Source organism: Lates calcarifer, unplaced genomic scaffold (assembly GCF_001640805.2).
Source record: "Lates calcarifer isolate ASB-BC8 unplaced genomic scaffold, TLL_Latcal_v3 _unitig_4509_quiver_412, whole genome shotgun sequence".
Taxonomy (NCBI): Eukaryota; Metazoa; Chordata; class Actinopteri; family Centropomidae; genus Lates; species Lates calcarifer.
In genome coordinates this window covers 451946-466172 of record NW_026116942.1, presented here as the reverse complement: position 1 = coordinate 466172, position 14227 = coordinate 451946, and the positions used below count along the sequence as shown (strand labels likewise).

General features: G+C 39.5%; 1 protein-coding gene across 1 annotated transcript in view; it reads right to left on the bottom strand.

Annotated features, from left to right (window-relative positions):
* Positions 1–956: 956 nt before the first annotated feature.
* Positions 957–14227, bottom strand: part of LOC108900075 (CXADR-like membrane protein) — an 87998-nt gene continuing 74727 nt past the window's right edge. Inside the window, exons 2-7 of the mRNA XM_051068391.1 lie at positions 13501–13658; positions 7993–8191; positions 6738–6905; positions 5996–6118; positions 4973–5114; positions 957–4477 (exon numbers count right to left, since the gene is read on the bottom strand). Coding sequence (XP_050924348.1) covers positions 4099–4477; positions 4973–5114; positions 5996–6118; positions 6738–6905; positions 7993–8191; positions 13501–13658 — 1169 coding nt within the window. The 3' untranslated portion in view covers positions 957–4098. The remainder of the gene's footprint in view (positions 4478–4972; positions 5115–5995; positions 6119–6737; positions 6906–7992; positions 8192–13500; positions 13659–14227) is intronic.

Genomic DNA, 14227 nt, shown 5'->3' with positions numbered 1-14227 from the left:
ATGGTATCATGAACTGGAGTGTACCTTAACATCTTCCCTTCTGGACTGAATCTGATTGGTTGTGGGTTCATATACCAACAAGACAATGACCCCAAGCATACTTCAAAGCTGTGCAGAGACTATTTGACCTAGAAAAAGGAATCTGGAGTCCTGGAACCGATGGACTGGCCAAATTAAAGTCCGGATTTGAATCCTAGTGAACAAATTTGGGATTTAGTAGATTCGAAGATTGATTGCACAAATGTTTAATCCAAAGCAAGTCTGTGGGAACAGTTAGAAACTATTTGGAACTCAATGACAAAAGACACTGTCGAAAACTATATAAAAAACAATGTCAGCAAGAACACAAGCTGTTATCAAGGCCAAAGGAGGCCATACAAAATATTATGTTTCTGGTTATTATGTGTGAAAAAGAACTGGGTTAGTTGTTTCAGTTTGTTATTTGCCAAACAAATAACAATAACATTTTTGGTTTTAAACAAGTTTTTGAAAGATTTCTAAAGTATTTTCTTTACTGGTGGTCTAATAAATTTGTTAAGAACTGTATATATATGTGTATATATATATATATATATATATATATATATATATATATATATATATATATATGTATATATGGTGTGATACTGATATCATGACAGAGGCAAAACAGGAGAATAGTCATTTTTGCCATGGTATACAGTGACCTACAGTGGAGAGACTATCGTATTTACATAAAGATGTAGAGTACATAGTACTTTGTATCGAATGCATACAAGAAAACAAATCCAGAATCAAATGGAAAGTATAATTCATTTTCAGTTTGATTTATGTGACCATTGTAGTTTATTTATTGGAATATCATTTCTATATTATGATATATAATATGATCTTTGAGGCAAAAAGGAACAAAATTCATAGTTCATTTAGTACCTGTAACATGCATATAACCATCATTCCTGTGCTTTTTTTTGGGGGGGGGGGGCAAGATATACATGTCTTTCTCTAAAGCCATTTTCACTGGTGAACTTGAGAGAACGTCCAGAGGATCAGGTCTAGACATTCTCTGGAAGATTTTCAGTTTGGTTACGTTTAGGGGTGGTGTGCAAGAGAGAATGTTGTCAACATGCTCACTCAGACACTGTGAACTCTCATGACAGTTACCTGCTCTATTCATTGGCTCAATCAGACATTACACAGACTTTACATCAGGGAGCTGGCCGGATAATGTCAGCTTAATGTCGGGTCTGACTGATTCAGACAATTGTGTTCACACATAAAGCTCTGCTGGGTAATATTTAGAAAAGTTCAGGTTTGCAGAACAGTACAGCTTAAGATTTCCCAGTACAGTGGAATAATTAAAATGTAATATTGTAGTGCTCAAACCTGAGTACTCTTAATCTCTTATCTGTAGGTAGATCTCACAGTTCGTGCTACAATTTATAACACATACTGTAAGATAGAACTACTTCTTTCATTATGATTATGTTGTTAGGTTTTCTGGGCCTAAGGGCACCTTGTCTGCTGCTGAGTTGTGTTTGTTCAGTCCATCCAATCCCCTTGCCAGCTTTCAGTCTATGGAACAGCTCCAGGGTTTTATTGGCTATGGGAAAGAGCTGATTGTATTCCTGAATATTAATTGGGGTACTCTAAACCACAAAGATATTTAGATGTAAACATAATCATATGTAGTAGAAAGTTGCAACATTTGTGACTGCAAATACAGTACTTCAGACACATCAGTACTTGCATGCACTGAAATTTGTAAAAGCAGGAAGTGTCACTAAAAGTAAATAAAGATCATTATTGAGTTTATTATTATTGCTCTGTTCAGTCTACAGGTGAACTAAGCACTAGTTTGTATAACAGAGACATCTGAAAAGTATGTTATCTCTATCTATCTCTTTCTGTCTCTTTTATCTTGGTCCTTTCTTTCATCATATGTGAGGAAGTAGCTGGCACCAGACACTGCTGATGCAGATCACAGCTCTCATCAGCACGTTGACAGGTCCAGTCCTGTCAGCCAAGCACAGAAAACTGAGGCTGCAGTGGGCAAACAGAAACTGGACTGTTGAACACTAGAAAAATGTAATGTGATGCAATCATGTCAATATGGACCAGAATCTCAAAGACTGAATTGAAGCTGTTTTGAGAGCAAAGGGAGGCTCCACCCAGCTGACATGTGATGTGTAAACAGAACAGTATGCTGATCATAGCATGAATGCAAGCCAGACAGAATAACAAACGAGTGATTCTCAAAGCTCTGGAATCCATGACAGTCAGTAGGTAGTTTATAATGAAAGCCTTTCCTTTACTCTTGTGACTCTTTATTGCTGTCTTAAAGCAGCTCCATCTTTTTGTGATGAGTCAGGCCCGAATAAAACCTGTAGCACCACAATTACAATACAGGTTTGTTGTTCAGGTTAGATTTGAAATTGGCATTGACAAAAACAAGTGATATTTTAAAAATCCAAAAAATGCTATAGCTCATATGGGGATCATGTTAATGTTGCAATATAAAGATTAAGTCGACAGCTGTTTCGTGGATTGCTGGTAATCATTGTTCATGTAAAAGAGGTAAACCTAAACTGAAGTAAACATTAAAAACAACTTTAGAAATAATAAAATACAACATAAAAACTGTATTTTTAACTCTACTTTTACTGTACATATGGCACGAATGTGGTATTTAATGGCAGATGGTTATGGGTTATTGTATGACAAATAAAACTGTACTATTCTGCACAGAAAGCATGCTGATGGTAAGATCTTCAGTTTTCCAAAGTGAATTCAAAAGTGAAAAAAAAGACACATTGTCTTGCTCCTGGCAGTATACTCAAGCTGCTGTATCCCTTAACAACACTTCTCTGACAACACTAAGTTTCCCATGAGGAAAACTCTCCACAGGATTCCCAAACTGTCATGAAGGGAAGAGCCCTGTTTTAAATGAGATGAAAGTAGTGAATGTGATTGATTATTGTCACAACCTCTGACATTTATAATACCTATATTATATATAAGGGCTTGGCAGGTCCCAGGCACACTGGGCAGTTTGGACTGCACTCCGAATCCACTTTTGCACTACATTTAAATATGGGCACATGTACACTATTCTTCAGTTGGCACAGGGGAAGCAGCGACAAAGGAATTCAGTATCATTTATATCCATGTTACAGTGTGTGACACAAGTACTGATGAAGTGTCCGCATAAAGTCTTTATACAATCAGAGGCATTCATTCGATTTATATACTGTAAAAAGCTACAGTTAAACGCTTTCATGAGTTCAGTCATAGGTGCAGGTATTTTAATTTGTATTTTAACTTTGAACTTGCAACAGGTGTAACGTGTTTTATTGTACGTATGAAGGTGTTTAAGATTGTTGAATTGTTGAAAGGTACTGTAGTAGACGTGAGTATTCCTTTTTTCTCATTCCCATGGTTTGTGCTGCTTTCATTTGAACTCCTCCTTTTAAATCACTGTCTATAAAATAGTACCTTAAGCACAAATGACTGTGTGTCAATAAACAGCACTAGAATAAGCTGTAAGAGGAAAGCAGAGATTCTTCAAAAGTTAAATTGCTGAAAGTGTCCATGAGACTGTGAACACGGAGAATATACAGACGAGTGACAAATTAAAGGAAAAAAACAAAATAAACTATGTTAGTACGGTTTTGGGCCACAATGAGCCACCAGAACAGCTTCAATGTTCCTTAGCATTGATTCTCTAAGTTTTTGAACTCTGCTGGAGAGATGAACACCATTCTTCCAGAAGATATTCCCTTATTTGGTGTTTTAATGGCAGTGGAGGGTGCCGTCTATCAAGTCGGTCAAAAATCTCCCACGGGCGTTCAACTGGGTTTAGATCTGGTGACTGTGAAAGCCACAGCATTTGACTCACAACATTTTCATACTCATCAAACCTTTCAGTGGCCCCTCCTGCACTGTTATCCTGTCTACTCATTTTCAGGTTTTTCCTTGAGTTTGTCATTCGTCTGTATCTAGATAATATGACTGGATTTTTTTTTACTTTTGTCTAACTCTTGGGCTCTGCTGGTTGCCATGTCCTGAGGCTGCCTTGGTCTTTTCCTTTGAGTGATTACAGTTTTCTCTCCTTCTTTACTACACAGTCTGGAAGGCCTTAGTTTGGGCAGGGATCATAACAGGAGTGCCCCCCATGCGGGTCAGGTTCCCAGGACTCAGTTTAGGGGAAGGACTGGGCTTGGAGTTGGAGTTGGAGGTAGAAGTAGAGGTGGGCGTAGAACGAGGTTCAGGAGTCTTGGGAGCTGTCTGATTGTAACCAGGAGACTGAGGGAAAGTTGGTACTTGGCAGTTTTCCTTTAGGGCCACCACAGCAGGAACACAACTTTGTTGGCCTCTCGGTCCCGTGTTATGTACCATGGACTGGGTGGACGATGTGCCTGAACGAGAGCTGCCAGAGCGGGATGAGGAGAGGGAGTTGGGCTTCACCAATTTGGCTTTGGGGGCCTCTGCATCCTCTCTGAAATGAGCACATGGTTGCATGATTTCAAGCTTCAACAGCTAAGAACAGTTACTCAGAGTGACACTGATCTGGACAAATTATTGCCAACATGATACAGAGTCATATCCAATAAACATGAACTTAGTCCCAGACAACAAAAGTATGTTAGCTTTCAACCCTCTGTCTTCCTTGCTCCTTCACTGGCTACTTTAGCAATCCCCACCAGCCTGTATTATTCATCCTGAAAGTCACAAATGATTTAGTTTTGAGTAAACACAGAAATAACTAAGTGAAAAGAAAAATTAAAATTAAACTGATGTTGTAACAAAAAAGTGCCAGAATTACATGAAGCTATTTGGGGAATCATATGATAAGTTTTGGTTTCCTACTTCTGGAACATTGTTGGGATTAGAGGCTCCTATAGGGCAGTTCTTTTTTTGTAATAGTTCAAGTCAGGGTTATGGTCCCCTGGGTGCTTATAACTCACACATAAAGTTCCTCTCCGTTGTATACCTGATTTCATTTGGAGTCTCTTCTTCTTCATATTTCTTCATCTCCTTCTTGCGAAACACCAACCAGATGATGAGGATGATGAGTAGAACACCAAAGGACACACCAACCACAGCACCTGCTATCACACCCATTCCCCTTACATCTACACATATATGAACACACAGAAATTACAGAAAAGATACAAACACACACACAGACAGTTGTGTAAGAAACAGTATATTGAACTGAACTTAAAAGATCATACTGTAATGTGGTATTATCTATGATGGTGAAGGGTCGCTGGAGGCAGGGTACACTGTACAGATCGTCAGTGATTTTAAATAATGCTTTACCTAATTTAGTTTTACAGGTTGCAGCAGTTCTATGCAATACACCTGTTGCTTATGGTTGCTAAGTCAGTGGTATACAGTAAAAGAGTAGTCAGAAGAATTAAGAGCCTGATTGTTTCTGATCTCTTAGGATTTTCATGGATAACAGTCTCTTGAGTTTTTACTAAGAATGGAGCCAAAAACAAAAAACCTTAGTGAGCAGCTGTACAACAAACAGAAATGCCTTGTTGACGAGAGAGTTACAGAATAACAGCCAGACTGGTTGGAGCTGACCAAATAGCTACAGTAACTCAGATAACCACTAATTACAATTAGAATAAACAACATGTTGAACCTTGAGGTAGATGGTACTACAACAGCAGACCAAAACCACATGGAGTTCCACTCCTGTCAGCCAGGAACAGAAATCTGAGGCTGCAGTGGACACAGGCTCACCAAACCTGGATAGCTGAGGACTGGAAACAAACCATCTAAACCATTATGTGTAGTCAGTCACATATAGTTATTTTGGTCAAGTCAAGGTTAATAGCGGTTTCAGTGTGGGACTGCAGGAAGTGACTGACACAATCGTTTGAGTTAGATTTCTATGCTCTTAGAGAACAACATAAATGAGGAAGTGGCTCCCTCCTCTGAATCAAGAGGTGTAGTTAGTGTCCATACAGTGTTCAGTGTTCAGCAAATGTTGTCCACTCACAGTGCATCTTAACCTCCACTGTGCAGCTCTCTTCTCCTACGTCATTGCTGGCTGTGCATTTGTAGACACCGATGCTATCCTTGGTCAAGTTCCTCAAAGTCACAATTTCTGGGTTTTTCAAATCTAAAAGAAATGATAGAGAGAATAGGACAATGGAGTTTATTCTTGTCTTATATTACTGTTTAAAGTGGACTCGATTTGTATTGAAAAATGATATTTGTGCAGTTGCATTTGCAATTTTTTAGATGCCAATTCTTTAGGCAAGCTGAAACCAACTTTATTGTCACTTTCTGAGGATGTACATGTTTCTAACAACACCAATAGCAAGCAGAAACAGAAGAAAAGGCTTATGAAAGCTTATGAAAACAGACTGACCTAATCAGCACAAAAAGTGATAAAGTTAAAGAGCTGAAATATGACCATGCAGTAACACGTCTTGAAATGAATCTCTGTTCTCCTGGGCTGGATGACAAACTCAATAATTTGCTTATAGATAAGAGAAACACCCAGCTTTTAAATTACAACCCCATCACTGCTATAAATCTGTCCAACTCCATTGTAGTGACAGACTGCTTAGTGTCCTTTATTCTAAATGTTGTTCTTTGCTGTAACATCATGGTTTAATTAAAATTTTAGACTTGAAACTTTTTACTTGTATCAAAATAAATAAATAAATAAAATAAACTACTTATCTATTATATATTATCTAATCTAACTCTGAGGAGTATGATGAGTTACTTACCTATCAGGGCCAGTGGAGGCAGTTTGCCAATGTACTTGCCCTTGTCCAGTACCCTCTCCCATTTGTAGTGGATGGGATCAGAGCCATCAGCGGACTTGCAGCTCATCTTAACATCACCACCCTCCATCAGTTTTCCCTCCATCCAGCACTGTGGCTTGGATGGCTTCACTGAAGATAGACCGTTAGATACAAAAACAGATGATCATATGCTGTTTCCTCACCAAACAGTTTTTCCACTGAAGATTGATGCTCCCCATTGGCACGTAAGAACTGATGCATGTGTTTAAAAAATGTTTGCTGTAGGTGGAGGAGGACAGAGAACTGCTAGAGCATTTGAACTGGACTGGAAAAATACATTAACTGTTCCCATGAACTGGGGAGATTCAAAATTTGTTGGGAGAGAACAAAAAAGAGGTTCAGGAAAAAAGTCCCAGCATGGCCAAGAAAATATCATTATATCAGCCCCCAAAAGTAGTGGTATATCATGGAAGAATTTTGAACCTGTCAGAGTTCTTATTCTACAAGTGTCATCTTTGGGTTTGGTTTAGAAGAAGGGAGGACTGAGGCTTAGTATGCCCAAAGCGTGCTTGACATCTGTCATAAAACTAAGAGAAAAGAAGCGAGGAAACGGGTGTACAACTACAATGTAAATCTAGAGGATCACTGCAGTGGAACATTGAATTTGGAATTAAACTGCTGTGAGTACTGACTTGATGTTTAATGTGTTATGGTCCAGCTGCCTTTGGACACTGGACGTTGAATGGTTTCAGTAGACTGGAAGAGGAATCAGTAAACAATTTAAAAGTGGGTCCTAAAATCTTCTGGGGTTTGTTTATGCCAGTGATGCACTGGATGGTAAAGAGATGTTCTAAAATAATCTCTGTGTTGCTGCACCAACTCTGCACTTTTTTAAAGACATACATATTGAGCATATTATATACCTAAAGAGCAATACACTTTGATTAGGGATGTGTGAAAAAACTAACTGCTGTGGTCTTTACTTGTGTATAATTAACCATTTTATTTCTTAACAAGACAGAAAGTCACAGAGGATGAAAACTACAGTTCATCCTGTCTACTCCTCCAAATTCAGTATACAGTGAGGGAGCACTCTAGAGGTGACATCATGGACGTGAACTTTCTAAAATAGAATTTTTTAGGACTTTGTGACATCTCAAGTTGTACAGTGTTCTCAAGAGTTTTCTCTCTGTATGTATGTTTCTCTTATTGGACTTGAGTGCTGTCTGCCACTTACCCAGCACTATGAGACTGATTGTGCTCCAGTGGTATTGTGCACCAGTCTTGACTTTGCAGCTGTACTCTCCTGAGTCTGTCAGAGACAAGTCACTGATCAGCAGAGAGGCATCACCCTTTAAGTACTCTCCAGCAAAGGCTACACGGCCATGTTCTGCTTCATTGGGGTCAAAAACCCGTCCAGCGAAGTAGGTGATCACCTGGTGAGGGAAGTGAAATTGATGGGTTGGTTTGTGATGGGGTAAACAAGGTAAAACACAACCAGAAAGTGAAACAGTCTGGAACTTCTCAATGACAACTTTCAATTGTATTCGTACAGAAGGCCAGAGACAGCATGCGTAAGATAATGTATTTATACATTTTCATTTTGTTTTCATGATCATTACATGTTTTGTAACATAATGACCTCTTTCCGTCCATTGCATTAAATGTCTTTATGATGTTTAATAATTAATTCTTGCATTTCATCTATTTAGAATGTCATCAAATGAAATGACTATATTGTAAATGTAATGTATTTCTTTCAATTGATTGAAATATATTTTATAAATAATATGGTGCCTAAGATATGTTTTGAATAGTTTTCTGTCAGTGTGAAGTTTTGCAGTTCTTGGACAGTCTTATTTGTCCCAAGCAATTTGTTCTACCCTACAGAGGGTGGTAAAGATTAAAATTTTCATGATGATCAATCGAGAGATGATTGAGAAGCAAAGGTTGTAATGCTGTATTTTTATGCCCTTTTAAGATGATTGTTTATACCAAACCAAAAAAGCTCCTAGAAACTACATGGTGATTAAAATATCCAAAATATATTCTGTATTTGTTCAACTACAGTACATGTACTTTGTTCAAAGTTTTTTTTTTATATTCAAAGGAATGTAACTGTTCTTGATGTATAAGTTTATTATTATTATTATTATTAGTAGTAGTAGTAGTATATATATATATATATATATATATATATTATAATATTGAAGCTATTTATATTAGCTTAAAGTTTCTTTAAAATGGCTAATTTTGGATAAAATTCATTACAGTGGCCATGAAGGTCAAAACACAATAACAATTCACAAAACAAAATAACACTCACACACACAACCAAAACATCATGGAAAGGGAGGAACAACACCTCTTGTTTGTGACTGGACGAGTCAATCCAGAGGTTCAACAAGACAGCACCAACCAACTGTGAACACATTCGCTGTATAAACTCAATTTTGTTTTCTGAATTGTTTTTGTTTGTGTTTTCTGAACTGTCATTGTGCTTTGACCTTCAAGGCCACTTTAGTTCATTCATATTTTTCCATTTACAAATAACAGCTAGAAAAAACAAAAAGTACTTTTAATTTTAGGTTTAGGTAAGGCTATCTCTGGCTTTCTCATTAGCTAACTGTCACGGCCTGCCTGCAGCATGACCTTAATTTCTGTTTTCTAGCTTCTAGTTCTTCTTTCTCTTGTTTTTCTAGTGTTTAGATTTGTTATTTCGGTATGATTTTCCCTTGTGTCTCTGGTGTCTTTGTGCTTACTGTTTTGTTTTGAAGTCTCTTGTCCTGTCTGGTCTTTGGTGTTTTTACTTCTGGTCTTTGTCTGGTTTTTCCCTCCTTTTTTCAGCCTGTTAGATCACCAGTTTTACCCTGGTACAGGAGGTCTGGACCAGCTCTCCATTTAAAGGGTCCGAGCTCACAGCTGCAGTGTTTTCACCCAACCTACAGTTTCTGCGGCTTTATAAGCTGGTGACGAGGAGATTCACCTAGCTACTAACTGTCTACTTCCAGATGCCTACCCTACTACCACTAATGTCGCACCCAACCGAGTAGCCCTATGAGTCAAATATGATCACCAGTCACACCTGTTTATGACAGCTCTCCTCTTAAAGATCTTTGCACTTGGTATGGTGCTAGGAAATTATTTAGTGGCTTTGTAAGCCCCAAGGGTCTGTTAATTTGAGAGGCTGAAATAACCTTTAAGAACCTTATGATGCATTACACACTCGTACTAGTATTTTACCTTTCTGAGAAGAACAGAACTGTCCACGATTTATCCTTGGATACAGTTTATGAATTTTATTGAATATAGTTCTGGCAAGGGCAAAGCATACAGCATAATCATATAAAAAGTAAAAATTATATAATTAATCTCCCAATTAGTATAGTTCTGGAATGAGTAACTCACTGATTCCTGTAACGAATGCTGAAGCTGGTCACTAAGATGGGTGTATATTTTGGTGAGAGAGCTGGAGGGCTTGGCAGCTTGGCCTTAGCTGACCTTTCCTCTTTTCAGGCCGGTCCTGAGAGGGGTGAGTCTCCTGACTCCGTACAAAGTCCCGCAGGACCTCGCCCGATTCACAGTTCCTTTTTCTGGGCCTGGCGAACTTGTTAAATCTTCAGAGAACAATTCCTTCACTGCAGTGGGGAAATTAATAATCCTTTGTGAAACTCCTCTTGCCTTGAGTCTTCTTGGCAGCGAATAATCTCCCAGATTCCTTCGTTCTAATTGAAGAAAAGTTTGCTGATTCCAGCCCTCTTGATGATGGCCGAGGAGGGGTCTTCCTTAGGTGACAATCCACCGATGATCTACGAAGAGTCCGAATAAGTTGTCTGGTACCTCACCTTTTATCTGGTCTTGGCCAGCTCTCCACCCCTCCCCCTCTGACTTCCTTTACCAAACCATTTTTGACAATGCCAGCTCCGGCAACCCTGTCGCAGTCTCTCAGGTCCGGTGCTGTCCGTTATGTTGCAATCCTTTCTGGCTTCAAATCTTTTCCAATAGTGACCGCACCCATCCTACATACCACTTCTTTCAATCATTCTTATTCTTAGCTACCATTAACACAATTAATCATTAGATTCAATAATACCACAGTCAGTACAGTCATTCTTCATCTCTTTGAATTATAATCCCTGTTTAAATCACAAATTATAATTTTCATACTCTCATACCATTCTTACAGCGCTTTACCAACTTCTCTTTTTGCTGAGACCAAACAGGCCATCTGGTACTTCCCAGTCATGTCACAATCCTGCCATTGCTTAATCACAGTTTCGTATTATTTTCCATTCATTCCATTCATACACACACAACACATCGATTACAATGCTTCACATTATATTGATTAACGTTTTTAAAAGATCGATCAAAACTGTGCATCTTACTACCATGGGGAGAATCTAGCATTAGATCCTTTCTTTTGGCGTCGGGAGTGGGTAGATCTCAACCTTTCTTGACAAGCCCCACCTGTGTCTCATCGGTAATTATCCCAATGTGTGTATATACAAGAGGTCTTCAAAAAGTATGTGGAAAAAGTACATAGCTAAAAATCATATGCAATCATATCATCTCAAGGCACCTGTGCTTTTCTCGTACGAATGTGTCATAACACGTTATAACATGAACCCTCAAATGCATGTTGCAAACGCCCTGTTGCCCTTACACCTATAATTATGAAGTGCTTCGAGAGACTGGTTCTCCAGCATGTCAAAGACTGTCTCCCATCCACACTCAACCCCCACCAGTTCGCATACCGGGCAAACAGATCCACAGACGTCACCATCACCATTGCTCTGCATGCTGTGCTGAGCCACCTGGAGCAACAGCAGAGCTATGCCAGGATGCTCTTTGTCGATTACAGCTCGGCATCCCGGATATCCTGACCACCAAACTGCTCACTTTGGGCCTCCCCCCTCTCACATATACCTGGATCAAGGACTTTCTGACCAACAGACACCAGACTGTGAGACTTGGCCCCCACCTTTCCTCCACCTGCACACTGAGCACCGGTTCACCACAGGGCTGCTTGCTAAGCCCCCTCCTGTACTGTCTCCACTCCTATGATTGTAGTCCGGCCCACAGGAACAACATCATCGTGAAATACGCTGATGACACCACAGTGGTAGGACTGATCTCAAAGGGAGATGAGACAGCCTACAGAGAGGAGGGCCAGAAACTAATAACCTGGTGTACAGACAACAACCTGGCACTGAACACCACAAAAACAAAGGAGATCATCATAGACTTCCGGAGGAACAGAACTGACCTGCCCCCCCCCACATCAATGGCAAGTGTGTGGAGAGGGTCCACACATTCAGGTTCCTGGGAGTCCAGATCTCCGATGACCTCTCCTGGACGCACAACATCTCAGCGGTCATAAAGAAGGCAGAGCAGCGTCTACACTTCCTGAAGAGTCCTCAGGAAGAACAACCTAGACAGGAAGCTGCTGATGGCCTTCTACCGCTCATCCATCGAGAGCCTGCTGACGTACTGTTTTTTTGTCTGGTACGGAAGTTGCACTGAAGCAGACAGAGCAAGGCTTCAGAGGACAGTCAAAGCAGCACAGAGGATCGTTGGCTGCCCTCTCCCCTCCCTGATGGACATCTACACCACCCGGTGCCTCAGCAGAGCTCAGAACATCATCAAAGACAGCTCACATCCTGGTTCCCAGCTGTTTGACCTGTTGCCCTCTGGCAGGTGCTACAGGTGCATCAAAGCCAGGACAAACAGACTGAAACACAGTTTCTTCCCGAGAGCCATCACCACCATGAACTCTCACACACAATGACCCCCACCATCAACATAACATAGACTGTGCAATATGCCTCACTCTATGCACTTTAATTATTTAACTATTTAATTGTACAACCGTCCTGTGCAATATAACATACCTGTGCAATACATTCACATTTATGCCTTCTTATACCTCATTGTATATAGAGTTGCACTGTATTTTATCTTTTTTATATATTTTGTTTCTGCATACTTTGTATGTTTGGACTGTTAAGGAGAAGCTCTCCAATCTCATTGTACTTTTAGTATAATGACAATAAAGGGCATTCAATCAATTAAATCAAAAATAAACATCATAACTTAAACTGTTTTCCAACTGTCCTTTTTCCACTAACTTTTTGAAGCCCCCTCATACGGACCTGTGTTTTCTCAGTTCTGTGTCAGAGTATTGTAGTGTCATATCTTGCGAATGCGTCTTGCGTTTGGTCGTCAAGCTTGTTGTGTGCGTTCCCTGTGTCCTGTGATCTCCAGTGTTCTCCCGTGTATCCATGCTCCTTTTGGATGTGTTTTGGACCTCTTGTTTTCTTGGACTTTTGGTTTGGTTTTTGGTTAATAAAACTTGATTTTGCTCTGCATTTGGGTCCTCATCCCTGTGTCCTCGCCTTCAATCTGTGACACTAACTTTCATTTGAGAGCTTTAATGGTTGGCTTTCTCTGTGATAGAATGCAGGGTAAGACAAGATAAGATATAACATACTTTATTGCTCTCATAGGACAATTGTTTTGGGGTCAGTGTCACTGCATCACATTTATCTCCAACCATGCTTAATAGCATCCTTCCAATCATTCAAAACACACACAGGCAGTAAACCTCAGTCTGAGTTACCCTCAGTCACTTCTGATTACCAAGCCAGAGTGCAGTTCTTTGTGGAAATTATACATTTCCTTGGCATTATAATTTTTAAATGAAGTAGATGTCAAAAATTTGTTTGCATGAAAAGACACTCACCACTCTCTGTCTGTTGGCTGGCTTGAGAAGCAGCCATTCAATGTCCAGAGTGGGGTCATCACCCACCCAGAACTGATGGTGGCAGGGCAGTGTGGCATTGTCTCCAACAACGCTCTTCATCTCCGTCTGTGTGTATGTTGTTAACACACCCAGCAGAACTGTAGAGAGACAGGCCAGTTAAAGATTACTGTTCACTGCATCCAATAAAAAATAAATAAATAAATAAAAATTAATGACATTGTTTAGTTTCACGTAAAAATAATGGACAGACTTGTTTGTAGGAATAAATGGCTGAATGCATAGAAGTGATTTGGGCTGGCCTTGCAGTGCAAGAGTTCTAACTCAAGATCCTGTCGCCAAGAAACTGTTTCTCATACAAAAACAATCTCTACCATGTCGTTCCAGTGGTATTCAATGCTGAATTAAATTGAATATTAAAGTCCAAATAAACTGTATTTCCCAGTACAAATACATTTTCTGGGATTTAGAAATGTTTATGTCAAAAGAAACATCAATTACATTTTGTAATATGCAAGTGAAGAGGCCATATGTCGAAGATAATCAAAGGGCAAAATAAATGCACAGTTCAGGAGATTAAACTATTGTGAATGTGACAGGAGGACATTTCACCAATACAAAATATTCAATAGCAATACCTTCTTCAAGTGCTACCACAGAAACATTTAAACCCCCAAACCCCACCAGTTACACTAATAATAACTCCAAA